Source organism: Notolabrus celidotus, chromosome 12 (assembly GCF_009762535.1).
Source record: "Notolabrus celidotus isolate fNotCel1 chromosome 12, fNotCel1.pri, whole genome shotgun sequence".
NCBI classification, from domain to species: domain Eukaryota; kingdom Metazoa; phylum Chordata; class Actinopteri; order Labriformes; family Labridae; genus Notolabrus; species Notolabrus celidotus.
In genome coordinates, this window is record NC_048283.1 from 12,241,620 (window position 1) to 12,254,484 (window position 12,865).

The 12,865-nt window shown below is 40.9% G+C and overlaps 1 protein-coding gene across 5 annotated transcripts in view; it reads right to left on the reverse strand.

The window, feature by feature from the left end:
* erfl1 (Ets2 repressor factor like 1) overlaps window positions 1-12,865 on the reverse strand; it is a 105,693-nt gene that overhangs the window by 4,135 nt on the left and 88,693 nt on the right. For all 5 annotated transcript variants that reach the window (XM_034698763.1, XM_034698762.1, XM_034698761.1 and 2 more), the window contains 4 exons: window positions 5,214-5,287; window positions 4,467-4,701; window positions 2,474-2,651; window positions 136-265 (listed from right to left, as the gene is read on the reverse strand). In XM_034698763.1, coding sequence (XP_034554654.1) covers window positions 136-265; window positions 2,474-2,651; window positions 4,467-4,701; window positions 5,214-5,274 — 604 coding nt within the window. In that variant the 5' untranslated portion in view covers window positions 5,275-5,287. The remainder of the gene's footprint in view (window positions 1-135; window positions 266-2,473; window positions 2,652-4,466; window positions 4,702-5,213; window positions 5,288-12,865) is intronic.

Consider the following 12,865-nt stretch of genomic DNA (forward strand, 5'->3'; position numbering starts at 1 on the left):
TCCTTCCTTCCTTCTTTCTGTGTATACACCACCTATATGCCCTCCATACAAGCTGTCTCTTCCTTCACAAGGAAGACGAAAAAGAAGAAGGTTTTGACTCTGGGAGACTAAAAGATTCCTTTTTTTTCTCCTCACCTGAACTGAGGAAGGGGAATGTGTCCAGTCTCAGCTTGTCTCCTTCTGGCCCTGGCGCTGCGGTCCCTCGATCAAACAGAGACGTCCCCCTGCCTGAGTCTGGCAAACGAGGAAACAGGGACTGTATAGCCTGAGTGACAAAAAGAGGAAGAGCAAGAAAATAAATATTACAGTGTGTTTTCATACTTCACAAAACACAGCACATGTCCTTCCCATGAATCCTCCCTTATGGTGCTGTTGTGATGTGCATCAGTCGGTTCAGTGTGATGCAAACAGTGACAGAGCCGCAGCAAGGACAGGATAAAAAGAGGTGTCGTGGGATTTTGAGTAGAAAAGGGACACAGGGAGGACGCGGGGCTCAAATACTTAAAGGGAGGAAGAGTTCAGAGTCAAATGGAGACCAGCGATTAAGAATGTGGGCACTTAGGATAAATGAGGAGGGGAGAGAAGAAGGGATGCAGGACAGATAGGACTGAGATCTTAGAAAGCGGCGTGCATTCAGGATGTAGGACAGCTCTGTGTGCCGATGTGTGACTATTTTCTCTGTGTAAAACACATGAAGGAGAAGGAGGCAAAGGTAAAATAAACGGATCAGTTGAATCTCAGGAATGAAGGGGACAAAGGGGGGATTTTTTTCCCCCCTGGCAGAACTTTTGGATCAATAGTATCTGTCACCTCGCAGCCCCGCAACTTTGAAAGGCGAGACTGTACTCCCAAGCTGCGGGGATCCACGTTGCTTAACAAACCGCATTAATGACCCGCCATTGATCTGATCTGACGCGACCCCTCTGCTTTCAATTTCTTTCATTTTCAATCGATGACAGATGGATACACCATCGGAGACGGGGATGAGAGCGGGAGGGGATAACGTCTTCTTTTGTTTTAAGGACAAGTTAAAACCGCCTCCCCCCCCTTCACTGTCTCCTTCAGATTCAGTGTCGTCTTATCCCATCTTAAGAAGCGCACAGACAAATGACGGATGATTCTCTCTTACTGTACTTTCAAGTTGGGAGCACTTTCTAGAACGTCTGATGTTAATTAAAATCATCTGCACACAAGACAAGAAGAACTCCAAAATAAAAGCAGTCTACTTCAAACATTCCTCTGAATTTATCCATTATGTAGCGTAGAATTTAAAATATTTACATCGTCTTTTTCATTGTTTAATTGTCTTTAACTAGCTCATCACTCTAATAAAGCAACGCGTGAAGACATAATTTAGTTTTTAGTTCTGATCCAAATTTTTGGCCCTTTTTTTTCTTTTTACAATTTGCCTCTGTAAAAATGTACAATCTCTCCAGGCAAACAGTAAGTATTCTATTAATATCTCTATTACAGAGGGAATAAAAGATCGCTGCAATGATACCACCCATTCCCGTGCAGAAAGCAGAAAAAGGCACAGCAGGGGCCTGAGATACAACAGCAAAATCACTACCGTGGAATGGATTTAGTTACCTGTATTAAATCTCGATTAGTAAAAAATTTAAGGAGTAGGGAGCCGTGTCTTTCTGTTTCTCTTTCTGTTTTCTTTGTTCTGATTTTAGAACAATCCTGTGTGTTAAATGGCGTTAATACTATCTTAGATTCAGACAAACTGTGAATGAAAACGCTTATTACATGCTGTTAAATACAGATTTAACTCTTTTTAGTTAGCCTTTTTCCGGGATGTGTCAGACTTTAAATATTAGATGTTTTTTTTCATTTTAGTTTTTTTTTTAATTTAAAAATGTGAAACGAAAGCTTCTTTTTTGTTCAAGCTAATTACATGGTATTAAAAGTACAGAAGATAAAATATTTCTCACATTCATCATAGGCTGACAGGATGTGAGAAAAATATACATTGTTGAATATTGTGACAATGACAATAAAGAAGAACAGTGAAAAAAATTATAATATTAAAGAGTGCTTTTCAGCCTTAACACACAGTCTCTATGTCTATGTGCTGTTTTTTATGCCACAAACATTAGCTATGTTCCCAGCATGCCCTTCCTGAGTACTAAATAAATCTAAACCCTCCTTTTTAAACAACAAATTGGTGCAAATTAATCTAAAAGCAGTTAATAGTTAGCTTGAGTGTGTGAAAGGAGTGCCATTATTATACACAGGGTTCCATCCACAAGAAAAATGTAGGCACGCTAAATGAGAAAGCATTCATTTCTTCACACACAGTGTGTTCTTTTAAAGTGTCGAGATAAAATCAGACTTTTGGAATGTGTTTTTCTCGAATGCTTACGTCTATTAGCAATAAAACTGTGGTTTAGTATGTAGATCTGCTTAATCATTTGCATATTTATTTTACAAAATACCCCCCCCCCTCTTCCATCACTCCATTCCGTACCTCAGGGGTGCAGTCGGGTGCAGTGGAGCTCCCGTTGAAGTGATTCTGGGCCAGAAAGAAGGGAGAGTTTGCCATGTCCAGGATGGGGTAGTTCACCAACACCACCTTACTGAAGTTAAATTTGTAGGTGAACCGCTTCCCTTTGGTTTTGTGCAAAATGCGCTTGTTGTAGTAATACCTGTAACAGAGGAGAGGTCGAGGAAATCGAAGGAGGGATGGAGTGAGGGGATAAAGGATAGGGGAAAGAGGAAGAGGAAGAGGAAAAGAGGAGGGAAGGATTAATATAATGCTCGCATCAAGGTTTTTGTGTTTCATCGCTAACAGAGAAGAATAAGTAAACAATTTTAGCGCTGTTGGGCAAGAAGTATGCTGATTTCCCACTGTTTTTATTCATCTCCTCCTACCGCCGATCAATTCATGTCTGCCTACCCTGTTTCCATACAAGAGGCTTGTTTAAAGGGAAATTTTATTCAGCTGTTAACAGACAAAAAGTCAAAAAGATGGATCCCTTTGAGCTACAGAGGCCATTAACATATAGTGAATGTTACACAACAGTGCAGAAGTACAATGAGATAACAAACAAAATGCTGTCTCATTATTTAACAATTCACAGGGGGTTAAACCGGAATAATTATGATGGTGATATTTAATGAGAAAATACCAATATGGTCCTTCAAATGAGAAATGAAGTGAAAAACAAACAAAAAAAAACTTGATTCTATTCAGAAAAACACTTTTTTTAAAGCTTAAAATAATTCAGCACATTTCTGGATGGATTTTATTTTTTAGAATAATATTCAATTTGAATCACAAGCCGTTTCGAAGGTGAAACATAACATCCCAGCCAGGTGACGTCTCATTGTAATTGACACAGGGAAGCTGTCAATGCTTCCACCACACAGAGCACGTTTTACAGCAAGGTGAGACAAACGGAAGAAGTCTCCATGGTAACAACCTCAGGTGTCTCCCGCTGGGCATGTCAAGCTGCCGTCATGCCAGCTTCCTGCGCCACCCACCGAGGTGTCACAGTGTACGGTCTGCCAGGATGCCAGGTTGATCAGTGGTAAAAGGAAACATGGAGCCATCTGGCCAAGGTAAGGGAACTCAGAAGAGGAGGGAGCAGGGAAACGGCAAATTGAAAAACTTGTGGATTTGTTCTCACGAGATGGAAGTTGAAATCTCGGGCACTTAGATTTGTTTGTTTTAAAGCACAGCAAATACTGAATGCATTAGACAAGCTCAGCATTAAATACTGTTGAGCTTCACCTCATTATGCAGACGCACTGTATCAACACACACACAGCAGCATGTACGGATCAGCATGTAGCCACAGTGACTGCGCCCGGTGCAATGATGTGTACGTGTTTTGCTTTGCGTGGCAATTGTGCCGTGGCCCTTAATTGAGCAATTAAGTGAGGCTAATTAAGAAGGCTAATTGTGGCCCCAGCCAATTCATAACAATTAGACTCCGACGACAGCCCCCATTAACAAGAGGCCAAAGGAAAGCGCAGAAAAGAAGTGGGGGGGTTGGGTGGGGGAATAAGTCGGGGTAGCATGTATTTGCATAAGAAAACCGTGTGTGTGTTTGAGGGGGTGTAAACTGCTGAAGGTGTGGAGTGTGAATTGTTTAAATCACCTTCAGCAAGTTCGGTGCTGAAGCAGTTTCTCTGCACTACGAGGAAAAAGAAGTCCAACAATTTTATACTGGGGCTTTAATTTCAAAATCCCTATTGAATTTTTTATTTGGCAGCTCAATGGTGAACTTTCCATCAGGATGTCCACAGATAAGGAGAAATTGAGGGTATTGACGTTCCCTTGGAAAAAGCTCCACCTTTATCTTTCCATTAAACTGATGTGAAAAAAACAAGTGAGGATTCAGTCAGATACGAGTAAACAACGTATGTAAACTGTGCTGCTGCTGCGATAACCATCAAGACTTATCTGATTCAGGGTTATTACTTTTACATTCAACACGTCATTCACAAGCATGTACCTCAGTGCTCGGCTCAGCTTGTCATAGTTCATGTGAGGTTTGCACTTCCTAATCCCCCACAGCCGCGCCACCTCATCCGGATCCTTAATGACAAACTCTCCGTAGTCCCCCTGCCAGGCGATCACCCCATTATACTCCTCCTTCTGCAGCAGCTCCAGGATGAAGTGCCACAGCTGGATCTGCCTGGACCCGGGGCTCGACTCGGGCTTGTAGGCCCAGTCCGGGAAGGCGAACCCTGGGTAGTGCAGAGTAGGAAAGAGAGGAGGATGAGGTCAAGGCCTGTCATTTGTCCTGCCGTTTGCCATGGGGGATCGCTGTCTGAATGACTGATGAGTGATGGAGGTGAGGGATGATGTGTTTAATATCACAGCTCGTGCCCTGAGCAATGTTAGTCTGCGCTAATGCCCTCTAGCCTCAACAGATTGGTCAGCGGGATGATGACAGCTCGCTGGGAGAGATCTGATTGATGTAGCTCGGGTCTGAATTCTAAAAGCCAACTGTATGCATAACATGGATGGAGTTAAGAAGCTTTTTGACTCACCCACAAGTGAAGCTGGCACTAACTAGCCTTATCAAAATATTAGAAATACAACCAATTACTACCAGAGACTGGATTTGTTTACCAAAAAAGCAAAGTGATTTTTTTCCATTAAAATTTTGAATTTACTTTAACGTGTGTTACTATGATGTTGATGATGGTGATGTTTTTTTTTTTTTTTAAATAACTGAATCTGCTTGTTAACTGACCTGGCGTCCAGAGAGCGGGCACCGGGGGCATTAGCAGATCACTGACGCAGTTACAGTCCATGCCTCCACAACACCTGAAATCAAACACACACATGGTTTAATAGGGAAAGAGCAAAGTAAGTTAACAACGACTCATCAATGACTCTCTGCAGATGACTCAAAACACTGCAAAATAAAAGTCTGAGGGGATAAACTTCTTGGAAAGTTATTCCCTACATCCAGAGTCAGCTCCTCCTGACTGACTACAACTTTACTCCAACGAGTTGAAGAGTGTAAACTTTGTTGAAAAATGGAGGTATTGCATAAGGGTCTAAGGGCGGTGAATTAGTTCAAAATCAGACCTTAAATCGATGTGAAATATGGCAAGGTTATGTTTCATATGTCTCGGGTAGAGATCAGGTGTTTGATGGATGTGATCTTGTGTGGCCACCTGAGGCAGAGTCTGATGCAACATGGTGGACATCCCTAAAGTGTATTTATGAACAGGAGGAATTAAATAGACTCCTGAAAGCTAAGTTGAAGTTGAGCCATAACACAGAAAAAGAGCTCTTTAACATATAATACGGCTGTTCAGTGGGGAAGTTTGTAGAATTAAAAGCTACATATTTAATCAAAGAATGCTGCGTGTACAAATGGTTCTGGTATGCTATTCATTTAGATCTGAAACTGAAATTCATTGGTTGAAAATAAGGTTGAGTGTCAATTTAACCCTCCTGTTATGTTTGTTTTTAGCGACAGCAATAATGTTCTAGGGTCAATTTGAACTGGGCATATTTAATGATTCAAAAGTGTGCAGAACCCCAAAAAATCCCAATAAACATTTTTTAAATCTCATTATTAACTCCATTACTAACCACTTAAATCAACATTTAGTGCATTGGTGTTCTTTAATTCTCACAGATTATATTTAAATGAGGATAAATAACTTGTTTTTTATGAAAATTCACGTTCAAACTTTTTTTATGTACATTGGAAAGTGATTGGGGTGAAATATGTCGCACAGTTGCAAAGAAACATTTAGTATTTGACACTTCTGACCCCTTTTAGCCTCCACTTTGACTGCAGGGTCAAATTGACCCACAAACAGTCTATGTAATATAAACATGCAGAGGGGTTGCAAATGTGTGAAATGAACCATTTTCTTTTAATATGTTGTCCACGCTAATTAAGCCGAGCAGAATAAGTTTCATACCGAAAAAATTACTTTTAACATTTTTATTCTTATTTTTTTTAGCTCAAAATGGGTCAATTTGACCAGCAACATAACAGGAAGGTTAAGGGTCACAATTTGAAGTTTCACGCCTTAAAACTCTGCTGACTACTTCCTGGTGTAAAGATGATAAAAAACTTGGTGGTGTTTTGAGAGAGTACATTTTTTTACGGCTGCAAAATCAAAATTTTAAACGCTCATTCTCATTTCGTTTCACTACTTAAACCTCTCACAGTAAGAAAAACTACAACTGCTACTACTAAAACTTTGGTATGAGGTGAGTGGTTATAAAATATGAAGATGGCAGTAGTGGAGGACGTAGAAAGACTTGTCAGAATAAAACAATAATTGCTATAGCGAAGAACATGAAAAGAAAATACAGATGCTAGGACAAAAGTGTAAGAAGAAAATTATTAAATATGCTAAAAAATATTAAATTTTCCTTTCTTTAAACCAGTCATCTTTCACAAGTTGTATTAAAAGGATGTACTTTTGACAGCCTCTCTAGATACCAGTCCAACTGCATTGCTTTTGTCACTCTTATAGCCAGAAAGCTCATTTTGATCAAGTGGACGAAGCCTGCGCCACCCTCCTTTAAGCACTGGGTCAGAGAGACTTTACAATTTCTGAAGCTGGAAAAGATCAGACTTTCTCTTCGGGTATCTAAAGATAACTTTAAGCAGATATGGAAACCTTTCATTGTACATCTGCTTGAGCAGCTGTGAGATTTTAGTACTGTAGCTGAATTCTTAAACTCTATCATAGGATTTTATTGTAAGTTACACATAACTTTTATATTGTTTATTTACTGATACTTTCCATCTTGCTCTGTTTTTCTTTATGTCCACTCTTTATCTCACTTCACACTCATAATTGTCTCATGGTCCACTTTTGACAATATGAGAGAAGGACCTTGACAAAATAACAACCAAAAAAGTATAAATGTGTATATTTGTATGTATATGTATTATTATATGATTATTATTGTTGTTGTTTAATTGCTTTATTTGACTTATATACATTTTATTTTGTTTTTTATTTTAACTTTCACTTTGTGTGTTTGTTTTTTCTTTATGGGGGGAAGTTGACTGTCCAGTGTTATGTCTCTATTTGTGCATTTGTACACAAAATCTTAGTTTTTTTTATTGTAATTGTGAAAAAGCCAATAAACAAAGTTAAAAAAATAAATTAAAAAAAAGGATGTACTTTAACGAATTCACCACAGGTGTGCATGACATTCTTAAACAAACTGTTGATTTTCACAGCATCGTATAGCATCATGGGACTTAAACACAACCAGAAGATCTGATCACCTCAGAAACTATAGTGTGTGTAGTGAGAGAGTCATGATGATTTATGAAAACACAGATGATAACAGAGTCTGCTATATAGACCAGAGCACACATTTGCTGACATGAGAAAGTACGTAGATTTCAGAGTTTCCATGATGAGCGAGAGGACGGCGTCTAGTTTGGATATCACATTTTGATCAGGGTTGTTTTACAAAGCTCAGATGGAAGAGATGCCCTGCTACTACACTGCTATCTTTAATGCCGACCCCTCTTTCTCTCCCTTCACTCTCTGCCTATATTTAATTATGCTCTGTGAATTTTGGATTTTCCCTCCAGCATTGAAATAGAACGTGAATTATTAAGGTGTGTTTGTATAAATTATTATTGCTAACTCCAGGCATTTCTCTCTCTCTCTCTCTCTCTCTCTCTCTCTCTCTCTCTCTCTCTCTCTCTCTCTCTCTCTCTCTCTCTCTCTCTCTCTCTCTCTCTCTCTCTCTCTCTCTTTCTTTCTCTCACTCTCTGACCAACTCTCTCTTACTCGCTCGCTCTCACCCTGCTTCTAGCCTTTGGATGGTGGCCCCTCTCACTCTCTCCTCCCTCTCTTCATCTTTCTTGTTCTCAAGCCTCTCCTTCTGTCTTCAAATATGGAGTTGGCATTCATCCTATCTCGCTCACACACTCCCCCCCCCCCCCCCCCCCCCCACCACATCATTCATGTTATCACTTCGTATTTTTTCATCTTCTTCATGCTCCGTCTCGTGTGTCTCTGCCTACACTCACTATCCTGTAATGAGTCGAAGTTATCACGCGGGTTCAAATAGCAGTTAGAAGTTACATCTTCACCATGAAAGCACAGTTATCGTGCAGGATTTTCCCACAAAAGTACTGTGCAACAGATTATTTTGTACGCAGTACGTTTTCAAAACAAACTGACCAGAGAGTCGGCAGAGTGAGCTTGGAGTTATTTCAAAAAGAGATTTTCTTTTTGTTGGAGGTAGTAATCTATAAGTTTCCTCTTCCCTGTGGGCTACAGGCCATCAGTAGTATATCAGCTCTTTCATTTGGCATATTCTCGTGGCTCTCAGCATGTATACACTCGTCTCCTCCGAGGATTAGATACATGTGCTCTCCTTTCTGTCAGGGTTTCTCTAGTTACCTCTTAAGCCACCTACGCACCGCCTATATCTATATCCATCTTCCTTTTCCCAATCCACCCTCGATGTATACAGGTGAATCCTCCTTTCCTCTTTCCCACCTTCTTTCCACTCACACACACCTATCCTCCGTCTCCTCAACCACCTTTCCTCTCTCCCTCCCGCCCCACCCATCTCCTCTTCTCTCCCTCTCTGTCCTGCTCTGTGTGTTTTGCTTCGGCGCAGTAATTTTCCGTTTGATTTCGGAGGTAATGCATTTTTTACAAATCAAAGAGGAAGCCAGGCTGCCCCCCTCCTCTTCCTCCTCCTCCTTTCCCTCACTCTCTCCCTCCCTCCCTTTCCTCCTCCTCCTCCTCCACCTCATCCTTCCCTCTCTCCCTCCCTAGTCTCCCGTTCTCGCCCCCCCTCGGCCCCCCAGGCCAGAGAGGAGATAAAGGAGCCCCCATCATTTCCTTGTTAGTTTTGATTTGGGCAGCGCAGGGCTTTCAAGTTCCCCCCATCACCCCCAGAAACATTATAACTAGCAGCCCAGGGAATACTGTTCCTCGTACACACACACACACACTCTGACACACACATGCATGCACAGGCTGTCAGATACAGACGCTCACAGATTGTAATGGATTGTACATGCACAGTGAACACACAGTCTCGAGCAGATATGCCACAAATACAGAAGTATTCAGGTACCCGACACACACAAACACACACTCACACAGGGAGAAGAAGCACACAGAATAAGACATGGAGCCCATAGATATTGACTCAATCAATAGAGACACACTAACACACATCTCGCTGAGCTGAAAGACAGAATGCACTTTGTTTACTAAAGACGCCGTGGTGCTGATAGAGACAAAAAACTCAAATGCGTTTTGTTTTAAAAGAGCAACTCCGGACACAACGGAGCAAACAAAAGACCTTGCTCCCACAAAAGGCCACCAATAAAGCAAAGGATGGATGATGGATCACACAGTTAGCAGTGACAATAGTAGAACCACACAACAGGGGCACAGAGATAGCACACAGAGTCACACCTCGACAAAAGCACCTTCACTGTTCAAAGGAAATCTCAGCTTTGGTCCTGCACATGCTTCTGAACCTACGCCAGATTTAGCAAACACACGCACCTACTGCTCATACTCTGGTGTGCTGATGAGTCACTGGCTTTGATAACTCAGTCAACAGTTGAAAGAGTGTGCAGGTTTTAGTGGACACTACAATGATGCAAGAACTCACACTGGCTTGGGCGAAGCTGAAGAGTGCTTCATTGCTTTTAAACTTTCAAACAACTCGGCAAAAAAAGGCTCAAAAAGGCCAAATCATCTTGAAAGCATCAGAATCACATTTGGGAGTTACAGAAACAAGCTGTAAACACAACTTTTGGAATAACATCACCAACAAGTTGATATGGTGAACCTGTTAGCTCAGAGTGTCTTATTTACACATCCAGCAGACACAGAGCTACATTGGCATTCACTAGGAGTCTTGTTTCTGGATATTCGGTCAGTGTAAGTCCAATAATCACCCTTTTCAACTGGCTATTGGGAAAATCTCTTCACAAGCTAAATAGTGAAGGTATAAAGTTTGTCTTTGCAGGTAATGTAGAGCACTTTTAGCAACCTTCCATCTGAAGGAGACGTGGATGAGAGCAGTGAGAGTGGAACAAAAAGCAAAGTTAAGACCACTGACTTCATATAGATAGGGACGACACACCTCCATCTCCTCCTATTTAAAAGGAAGCAAAATTCTATAAAATCTTAGACCTGTAATGTGTTGTGGAGCCATGACATGGGCAGAAGGGATCTGGCTGGTCAAGTTGTGGGACAGACGTCACACCGATTCCACTAACCAAGCACACATTTTACTTCCTGATAAGAGGTCTAAGGTCTCGCAGATGAGCACAACCTACAGCAGAACAGATTCTTGATTCAGTTGAAGCAGACACTCCCTGTTAGGGAAAGTTTTATGACTCTTGTGTCAGTGTTAGGCTGGCCACACAGTACACAATTTCAGGCCGCATTTAGGGCCTGATTTGCCACCCCATATGGACGCAGGACGTAACCTGACTCTGGGCTTGTCGTAAGTGATTATTTGTCCAACTAATCCTCGAGTGTGTGGTGTCATTACGACTATTTTACTGCTCCCGAGCATGTTTGTAACATGTTTGATATTCACGATCCCAGGTCGGACTGCCTCTAACGGAATACCCACAATAACCAGTGAGAGGAGCAGATTGGAGAGCGTCACCAACTGGATGTTGCTTAACTTTTATAGCTCACAAACATGGCAGTGAACGTAGTGACGAAATTGATTGTCCTCCATGTTCATGTTTCGTTTAAGGTCATGTTTGATCACGCCAGTTTCTGTGAGAGCTCATGACTATGGAATCGTTACCACAGACGTCAAGTGTGCGTTCTAGCCATAGACTGCATAAAATATGGACGTAGTATCCATGATGTCACCCATCTGTTTCTGAACGGGCTGTTTTGAGGTGGCAGCCATATTGCTGCTGTGGAGCCAGTGTGATGTAAAGAGGCGGAGTTTGAACATCCTAGCCAACAGCTATGTGTTCCTGCAGTCAGCTGTGCCTCTCATTGGAAGACTCATAATCTCAATATGTTTGAAATTGTCTAATAGAAAAAAATTCATCCCCCGTACAGTGTGAGCTGAGCGAGAAATGAGCTATCCAGACTACACTCGTCTTTTGTACCAGGCTGTAAACATGTTTATTTCTGCTGTAAAGATCGTCTTTTCCCCCATTCATGTGTATGTGACTTCCGTTACTTCTGGAGCCAGACTCAAGCAGATTCTCGATGAACTGCAGCTTTTAGCACTTCCGCATTGGAATCATATTTTTTAGACCGGAGGTTGCCGCTTGGTTCAAGCATCTTTGAGTTAGAAACAGCAATAAATTAGAGTTTACAAAGTTTTGTCATTGTTACGTTACTGTTCATCATTTTACGTAGCTACAAATTCATACATTTACCTCATCGCTCTGCAGCCTGCCAAAAGTTTTCTTGAGAAAACAATATAAAATCTGTACTCCATTCATTTGCTTCCACAACAAATGCACTCTTTGGCAAGAGCCAAATCTTTATGACTGTGGGTGATAGTGCTCATGGGAAATGCAGTATTCATCTCAGAAAGTTCATCCAACATGGTCACCAGAATCAACACAACGTGAAATCTCCTCACAGTACCTTTAACTTAAAATAAACATCTCTGAAATATTAATCCTTGAGCATAATTCAGCAACATAAGAACTAACTGTCATGGCAGAGAGCAAGTTTGAAAAAACATTTTTTTAACATGTATTTTAATGTTATAGTTTGACCCCTGTTCTAGCTACTGTAATTGAGGGCTTCATGCTGCTAGTCACCTGTGGGAGCTCTGAAAACTATGGCTTCACTTTTGGGGAGCTGTTGTTTCATCCATCTTTTTATACAGTTGTTGGTTGAAACAGTTAAACGAAACAAGGAGCTGAAAGATGCTAAAATGTTTGTAGAGTTGGTTGTAATTATCTGCGAGTTCCCATTGCATAGAGCCATTTGATCATTTCTGAACATTAAAGTATTGATGAAAGCTGCTTTAAAGTCAATTATTTACTTGTCTTTCATATTTTCATGTTTTTTTGTTATGTATTCTTTGTCTCCTTCTCCTTTATATTTTAATGCTTGATTCCTTGTCTCTTTTCCCTGTAAGCACTTTTGAAAAGTGTAATAGCACTAAAGTTAGTCATATTTTTGATAGCATTGTTAAAATCCTATAATTTCACATAAATTTGTCTGATCTGCTTCAAAGATATAACAAGTTGGTCAAAACAGAATTAAATGCACATCTCAGAGGTTACAAGGGTCAAAACTGGTTTGTTTTCAGCTGTATCATAAAATCTTTCTTCCAAACAAGGCTGACTGATCCACACTGATGCAAGTTTGCATCCAGGCATGTAATCTTTTGGACGAGGCCCCTCAGCAGAAATGGTGCACTTGCAGA